The 9,299-nt window shown below is 39.0% G+C and overlaps 1 protein-coding gene across 3 annotated transcripts in view; it reads right to left on the bottom strand.

Annotated features, from left to right (window-relative positions):
- Positions 1-905: 905 nt before the first annotated feature.
- The window catches only part of cyp27a1.1 (cytochrome P450, family 27, subfamily A, polypeptide 1.1), a 41,237-nt gene continuing 32,843 nt past the window's right edge, over positions 906-9,299 (bottom strand). For all 3 annotated transcript variants that reach the window (XM_021579237.3, XM_021579238.3, XM_090215722.1), the window contains 4 exons: positions 7,660-7,826; positions 7,469-7,550; positions 7,098-7,298; positions 906-4,527 (listed from right to left, as the gene is read on the bottom strand). In XM_021579237.3, the coding sequence (XP_021434912.1) occupies positions 4,396-4,527; positions 7,098-7,298; positions 7,469-7,550; positions 7,660-7,826 (582 nt within the window). In that variant the 3' untranslated portion in view covers positions 906-4,395. The remainder of the gene's footprint in view (positions 4,528-7,097; positions 7,299-7,468; positions 7,551-7,659; positions 7,827-9,299) is intronic.

Here is a 9,299-nt window from a genome sequence, read left to right as displayed (position 1 = left end):
ATGGTGGCTCCTGTAGGACATTTTAAGTTGAGTAAAAAGGAACACACAACAATAATATACAAGGGCTACATAGCGACCATAACAAAAACAACTGTTTATATGGATTCTCATGATAATTAAAATTGGCATACGCTATGCACTGTATATGGATTGATGCTCTCTACTCTCTCACGCAAATTCTGACAACGCCTCTCCATGTGGTTTCTGCCTTAAATCCTGGACTAAAATCTCACACTGGGTAGGCTAGCCTTTGGACCCATACAGTTTAGCACAGTTAGAACAAGGTTCTTCGAGTGTCTTCGGTAGTCCTCTTTATAACACGTTATAAAACACAAAATAAAATGTATCTTGCAGTGGCATCTTAAGAACACTCTGGAATTCTATTTTATTAATTTGTGCACTCCATAATTTGTACATTCATGCATATCCAGACCTCATTACAACTAGCCGGACATGTGTAGCTACAGCAGCTGTTTGAAAGCATGATCTTCCTGGTGACTGTTATGCTACTGACATCTTCTGGACATTATTATAAACAATTTTCCAACATTGCCAGGTACCAATGACTGATTTTATTACTGATAGGGAAATGGAAAAGGGGATACCAAGTCAGCTGTACAACTGAATGCAATCAACTGAAATGTGTCTATTGCATCTTTTAACTCAACCCCTGTGAATCAGAGAGGTGAGTGGGGTGCCTTAAACGATATCGCCGCCCAGGGAGCAATGGGTTAATTGCCTTGCTCAGGGGCAGAATGACTGATTTTTACCTTGTCGGCTTGGAGATTCGATCCAGCAACCTTTCATTCTATGTGGTATTGGTGCACCTGTATGAAGTTGATGTAAAGTATGTTAGTAAAAATTTTTTTTTTTACAGCAGCCCTACTCAAACACACAGACAAATATCAAGTTTACAACATCATTGTAGTGAATTTATTTCATTTAAATATAGAACAGACTTTCCATAGAGAGAATATATATATATTTTTTCAATTTAAAATTAAAACAAAACAGTGTGGTCTAGATATAGCAATTGATATAGTAGCCTACATTTTAATGAGTCATTGTAAAGCCTTTTCAGAATTCCCAACATAGAAGACAGCTGAACCCCAACTAAACCAACTAGTACATAACGTTCTGAGAACCATATGTTTCTTAAGGCGTGACCTATGGTTATTTTGCATACAACCTTCCCACAACTTTCTGATAATGGTGCAGGATAGTTTCTTGGTGTTGGAACATTCTGAGCACATTTTAAGGAACTTGACAACAAAAAAATTGTACACTGAACAAAAATATAAATAACATGTAAAGTGCTAGTTTCAAGAGCTGAAATAGAAAGATCCTACACATTTTCCATTCGCACATAAAGTGTATTTCTCTCCAATTTTGAGCACAAATTTGTTTACATCCCTGTCTGTGAGCATTTCTCCTTTTCCAAGATAATCCATCCACCTGACAAGTGTGGCACATCAAGAATCTGATTAAACAACAATCATTACACACATGCAGCTTGTGCATGGGACAATAAAAGGCCACTCTAAAATGTGCAGTTTTACCACACAACACAATGCCACAGATATCACAAGTTTTGAGAGAGCGTGCAATTGGCATGCTTTTGTTTAACATAAGTCCACCAGAACTATTGCCAAAGAATTGAATGTTAATTTCTCTACCATAAGCCACCCACAATGTTGTTATAGAGATTTTTTTAGAACGTCCAACCAGCCTCACAAAATGCAGACCATGTGTAACCATGCCAGCCCAGGACCTCCAAATCCGGCTTCTTCATCTGCGGGATCGTCTGAGACCAGCCACCTGGACAGCTGATGCAACTGAGGAGTATTTCTGTCTGTAATAATGCCCTTTTGTGGGGAAAAACTCATTCTGATTGGCTGCGCCTGGCTCCCAAATGGGTGGGCCTATGCCCTCCCAGGCCCATCCATGGCTGCGCCCCTGCCCAGTCATGTGAAATTCATAGATTAGGACATAATTCATTAATTTCATTATATGAACTGTAACTCAGTAAAATCATAGAAATTGTTGCATGTTGCAATTATATTTTTGTTCAGTATATTTTCTTGGTATTTCATTACCTTAACAAAACATTTCATAAAGATGGTTACATTTCATTTCAATTTGGTTAATTTTCTCCAACTGGTTTGACATTGGGAATGTTCTCAAATAGTTTTGAAAATGTTAAGAAACAACAGTCTTCTGTGGGAATTTCAGTACATCAGCATAACGTTTCCTACAGGTTTCCTCATGGTTCTATTTAAAGTAATCTTCTCAAATTGTTCCGAAAACGTTAAGAAAACTTTCCATAAAAACCACAAGAAAACTCTGTCAAGTTGGTAGTTGATTATTACTAGACAACGATCTTCAAGTCTTGCTATAGATTTTCAAGACGATTTAAGTCAAAGCTGTAACTAGGCCACTCAAGAACATTCGATGCTGTCTTGGTAAGCAACTCCAGTCTATATATTTGGCCTTTCCTGCTGAAAGATACATTTGTCTCCCAGTGTCTGTTGGAATGCAGACTGAAATAGGTTTTCCTCTAAGATTTTGCCTGTGGTAACTCCATTTATTCCATTTATTCTTATCCTAAAAAAAGTGCCTAGTCCTTACTGATGACAAGCATACACATAACATGAAGCAGCCACCACCATAAATATGAAGAGTGGTACTCCGTGATGGGTTGGATTTGCCCCAAACATAACGCTTTGTATTCAGGACATAAAGTTATTTTATTTTCCTCATTTTTGGCAGTTTTACTTTAGTGCCTTATTGCAAACAGGATGCATATTTTGGAATATTTTATTTTGTTCAGGCTTTTTTCTTTTCACTCTGTCGTTTAGGTTACTATGGTGGGGTAACTACAATGTTGATCCATCTTAAATTTTCTCAGATCACAGCCATAAAACTGTAACTGTTTTAAAGTCACCATTGGTCTCATGGTGACATTCCTGAGTGGTTTCCCTCCTTTCTGGTAACTGAGTTAGGAAGAACTCCTGTATCTTTGTAGTGACTGGGTGTATTGATACACCATCCAAAGTGTAATTAGTAACTTCACCATGCTCAAAAGGATATTCAATGTCTGCTTCTTTTTTTTACCCATCTACCAAAAGGTGCCCTTATTTGCGAAGCATTGGAAAACCTCCCTGGTCTTTGTGGTTGAGTCTGTGTTTAAAATTCACAGCTCGACTGAGGGATCTTACAGAGATGGGGTAGTCATTTAAAAATCATGTTAAACAATATTATTGCACACAGTGAGTGCATGCAACTTACGTGACTTGTTCAGCACATTTGCACTCCTGAACTTATTTAGGCTTGCCATAACAAAGGGGTTGAATACTTATTGTCTTAAGACCTTTCAGCGTTTGTTTTTTAATTAATTTTGAAAAAATATAATGAGACTTTGGCATTATGGGGTATTGTGTTTAGTACCCGCAAAACACCAGTCTCAACATCAACAGTGAAGAGGCGATACCGGGATGCAGAGCTGCAAAGAAAAAGCCAGATATCAGACTGGGAAATAAAAGTAAAAGATTAAGATGGGCAAAAGAACACAGACAGTGGACAGAGGAACTCTGCCGAGAAGGCCAGCATACCGGAGTCACCTCTTCACTGTTGACATTGAGACTGGTGTTTTGCAGGTACTATTTAATGAAAGTGCCAGTTGAGGGTTTGTGAGGCATCTGTTTCTCAAACTAGACACTCTAATGCACTTGTCCTCTTGCTCAGTTGTGCATCGGGGAGTAGGACACAGTGTTGTACGAGATCTTCCGTTTCTTGCCAATTTCTCGCATGGAATAGCCTTAATTTCTCAGAACAAGAATAGATAGACGATTTTCAGAAGAAAGTTATTTGTTTCTGAAAGTAATTTGTTTCTGGCCATTTTGAGCCTGTAATCGAACCCACAAATGCTGATGCTCCAGATACTCAACTAGTCCAAAGGACAGTTTTATTGCTTCTATAAAACAGAACAACAGTTTTCAGCTGTGCTAACATAATTACAAAAGGGTTTTCTAATGATCAATTTGCCTTTCAAAATGATAAACTTGATTAGCTAACACAACTTGCCATTGGAACACGGGAGTGATGGTTGCTGATAATGGGCCTCTGTATGCCTATGTAGATATTCCATTTAAAACATATTAAAAAATCAGCCATTTCCAGCTACAATAGCCATTTACAACTTTATCAATGTCTACACTGTATTTCTGATCAATTTGATGTTATATTAAATGGACAAAAAAAATTGCTTATCTTTCTAAAACAAGGACATTTCTAATTGACCCTAAACCTTTGAACTGTAGTGTGTTTTTATTTACATTCAGCGATAGATATTGTAGGCTGCTTGGTGACAAATGGCTATCACCTGTCTTTAACATATCAAAGGGCAGCTTTGTCCGTCCTCTCCAGGAAGTGCAGATTGACTTGCCTGTCTGCTACTAAGACGGAGCGATTGAGAGCTTTCACCTCTCTTATGCTGGGGTCCGGTCTGATTTCAAATAGCTTGATTATCTGGGGGAGAGAAAATATAATTTTCAGTCGTTGTCAGAGTCTCTCCAGGAGTATTCATGTTCAAAAAACATTCCTGTCCTATCGGCTTCCTGACAACCACCAACCGCTTTTAGTTCTAGATCTAGTAGTAACTGAAGTAATCCTACAGATCAAGATGCCTTTATATATTCACTAAGAGAGAATAGGCCTAAGTCGTCCACCTAAGCATCAAGCAAGACTCCTGGCCAGCGTTTCCTTTTTAGGAGAGTATTTTCCACAATTTTCAATACCCTGTCCAAACCTTTAACTGCACAGTCTTTCTTGAGGAGGAAGTATGTCTGTGAAATCTTCACATTAAACACTATTGCAGTCAATTGCTTTTTTCGATAGATATTCTCATTGTTCAACTCAAAGTTGGATCAGTTTAATATCAACCAACATCTATAATGATGCATGTAGGCCAATACGTAATTCAGAATGACTATATAATCTTGAGGCTCAGAATAATATTTTTTTCTTCCTTTTAGCCACTTTGATTTTTAGCCACTGATGCTATTAGCCTTTGCAACACCTGTGCCATTGTTCCCTTCTCCCTGAGTGCTGCGGGCTCTCCATCAGGTGATCGGGTCTTTCTAACAGGCTACAAGTGAAGACAGACACTTCGGGGATGCAACAGCGCCCGTCCTTATCCAATTCCGAGGTGCATATTGAATATATTGGAAAACTGTCCACATTTACTTTTCGTCAGCCAACAAGATGGCCTAACAAACAGCAAAAGCACTAGCCTAGGTCAATCTACTATCCCCCATAGTGGCGGTAAGTAGCCTACTGGTTAGAGTGTTGGGCCAGTAACCCGAGCTGACAAGGTAAAAATCTATCGTTCTGCCCCTGAACAAGGCAGTTAACCCACTGTTCCTAGGCTGTCATTGTAAATAATAATTTGTTCTTAACTGACTTGCCTAGTTAAATATATATATATATATATATATATATATATATATATATATATATATATATATATATATATATATATATATATTTTACAAAAGTTGACCTATTCTGTGAGAAATACATTTTCCAAACAATCTGGGTCAGTTGTAGGATGCGATAGATACCAAATTAATATAACCACTAGGATAACAAAATATTTTTTACACAATGAGGCAACAGATCAGAATGTTAAGCTTAAAATGTGACAAACTATTAGACTATTTCTTCACATTATAAGAGCAGCAATGTGCACACGGCAGTAGGCTATAAGCAAGAATGTTCCATTAGCGGGAAAACACCATTATCAAAAGTGACAAATATGATTATTACATGCAAATACGATTATTCATGTAATGCTTTTATTATAAAGGTGCATTTTTATGGTGAAAATTATCTTCCCCAAACTTGACTCACGGGCTGCATATGCCAGTTAGGCTCTACACCCCTTGTAAAGCGGATTAATGTGCTTCATTTTAAGAAGTTATTTGGTCACTTTAGTTGTGATACCAACCTTGTGAAAACATATAGGTCTATGGGCTAGGTTACATGTGTGCGACTATGATTCAAAAAAGTTGCCCATCAGACTAATATTGTCACCCATCAGACTATTCTTGATTTAATCTTGTCTTTACATATATGTGTGAAATTTGTTTTTATTTAGAATGAACCATTATCATGCACCTGTCTCAGAACAGGGGTAGGGGAAATATACATGTCATCTATGCACTTAAATAGCAAATGGAGGATGCTTTTCCCATGGTTAATTTTCATGCCAATCAGGTAGTCTATACTCATTTTGTATATATAAGCAATGTGCTTAATATTAGGAAAGTTGAGAAATAAATATAGTAGGCCTAGCCTTGATGGGATCTTCCTCTCTTTAATAGAGGCCATCACTCTGTTTTCTCTCGCAATTGCATAGCCTATATGAAGTGTTTGATTAGATTTTAGATGACATTTGCATTGATATCAAAGTGATTAGAGGGACAATAGAGTGCTGAGTACCAGGCAGTTAGCAAGTTTGGTAGGTTACTAATGACCATCACCAACATCAGAGCTTGGAGAAGCCTAATTACCATGACTAAACGGTCACATGGAATTTGACTGCCCTCATGAATCGTGACCGTAATAAGGTCACCGCAAATCCAATTTTTTATTTGTCACATACACATGGTTAGCAACAGCCCTACCTGAACCCTGAAAGCTCTGTATTAAAAGTTTTACTTCGACTGGATCCTAGAACGCAAGTTTCCTCTTTAACCTTTACCAAGTCAACTGTGCTACAGTAACAGTATAACTTTAGACCGTCCCCTCGCCCATACCCGGGGGCGAACCAGGGACCCTCTGCACACATCAACAACAGTCACCCACGAAGCATCGTTACCCATCGCTCCACAAAAGCCACGGCCCTTGCAGAGCAAGGGGAACCACTACTTCAAGGTCTCAGAGCAAGTGACGTCACCGATTGAAACGCTATTTAGCGGGCACCACCGCTAACTAGCTAGCTATTTCACATCCGTTACACTACTACAAAATCCACTCTACACAATCTATTGTTGGTTGAAATAGTCTAGTGCAATGCATCTGTAAACTGCTCTTACCCGTGACAAAGCCAGGTACATCTCCAGTTCAGCTATCCGACGACCTACGCAACCCCGAACCCCAAAACCAAATGGGATAGAGCCAAAGGGGTTTGGCCGGACTCGGCCGTCCCTCAACCATCGTTCAGGCTTGAACTTCGATGGTTCTGGGAATGTCTTTTCATCTTGGCTGATGGCGTAGTGGCACATTGTAAACGAAGTCTACAGACACAAAACAGCAGAGAGGGAAATAATTGTTACAGCACTATACCAACAACGGCATGATTTACATGCATTCAAATGTTGTTTTTGTTTTTATGGTTGGGTCAGTTTTAGGCTAGTAAAGTGAAGATGTATTTGAAAGTTGGTTGTTTCCCTAAAGAGAGATTAACCTTCTTGGGGAAAAAATGTCCGCCAATAATGACATCCTTCTCTGCCATGATGCGTGAGTTCAGGGGGACAACAGGGTACATTCTGAAGAACAGGAAGTACATCAGAAATGGTGTTAGAGCAAGATAAGGGAACTTTCAAGAACTCCATCCTTTCCAAAGTGACATACACGACCACTATTCACATTTCTTACCTTAGTGTTTCCTTGATTACAGCCTTGAGGTATGGCATGCAGTTGACATCTTGAGCAGATGGAATGTTGTCTCCTGGTACACAGCGTGACACCTCCTGATAAAGGGTGTTCTGCACATTGGAGTCCCTGGACAGCAGGTACATCGCCCACATCATGGTATTGGATGTCTTAAAATATGACAACAGCAGCGGTAGTGACACAGGAGGCTACTGCCGGGAGAACGGCTCATTATAATGGCCGGAGGAAAGCAAATGGAATGGCATCAAACACCTGGAAACCATGTGTTTGATGTAATTGATACCATTCCACTTATCCCGCTTAACATGAGCCCGTTCTCCCCAAATAAGGTGTCACCAACCTCCTGTGGTTCGTGAATACATGCCCTTATCGTACAACACACTGGGGCCATACTTGTGAACTTTTGGTTAGAACATGGTTTAAATCAGTGCCCCCCCACCCCTTCCCTCAGTTAGGCATTCAACTTACTCTTCAAAGTTGTAATAGAAGAATGCAGGTGCCGTGTCGAATTTGGACAGTGCATAAGCAGTTTTGCTAATGTAATGTCAGTCATTACAGACCTTAGATCATGTTTATATTGTCAGAAATGTCCAGATCACCTAGCCCATGTCAGGTAATATTTTTAGCTAGGTTTTTATAGCCCATTGATTTTGTTGTAATGTTTGAGTTACTCAGACATGAAATCCGTGTTCATTTTGTCAACAAAAATAGTGACTAAAATATTTGTCAAACACCTATTTTTCAGTGGCAATTTACGAGACTATAACTGACTAAATAGAGGCAGAAAAAAATATATAACTATTATTTTTCAGTTTACTAAAACGAGACAAAATTATCTCTGTGACTAAAATCTTACTACTAACTGGACTGGACAAAAGTTTTTGGAGTGATGTAAAGCTTTTCAGTGACAAACACAATTAATATTAGCAGCATAGATGAGCAGCAACACAGCCTTCATCAGCTGGTGAGCTGCTGGGAGCAAGCAACTAGTGTAGGCAGACAGGTTCTGCTCCAGCTCCGCCTCCGATTATACACATCGCGCAGGTGACCCTCTTGCTTCACTTTAGCTAAACAGTCACCACCAGCCTTCTAGTTAGCTACTCTTTGCCTGGTTAAAAAACACAAGCTGCTTTACGATATCACAGACAATAGCAGCATTGAGTTTAATAGTAAAACAATAGTCTAGCTATGTTCTCCCACTTCAGTAGGCTTTAGAAAAGTAGGCTGTCTTTGAATTTGTAGTCTTGATCAATCATTCCACATTTCTCACTGAATTTCATATACAGGTTCTGTATCCAAGTCTCCATCTTTTCTTCAGAGAAAATGTCTTGATTCTAGCCCTTAGGCTACCATTCAAAAGGCTTGACTCATAAAAGGGCACTACGTTTTTTTCTTTCTATTGGCAGGCCGCATTTTACATTCATAAAGCATATTGTGGGCTGTTCTAAAACCAACCATGCTACTTTTGGACTGGGCTGTCAACCATTTGTTTCGGCTACACCTTGTTCAGTGATGTTACCTCATTAGCTAGCTATAGCTAACAACTTGGGGGAGCGTTCAGCAGGACACGTTTTAGAAATATACTATGAAGAACAAACAACTTAATTCAAGAACATTTTTCA

The sequence above is a fragment of the Oncorhynchus mykiss genome, chromosome 22 (assembly GCF_057628025.1).
Source record: "Oncorhynchus mykiss isolate SJ-2025 chromosome 22, ASM5762802v1, whole genome shotgun sequence".
NCBI lineage: Eukaryota > Metazoa > Chordata > Actinopteri > Salmoniformes > Salmonidae > Oncorhynchus > Oncorhynchus mykiss.
This window is presented reverse-complemented; position numbering and strand designations above follow the sequence as displayed.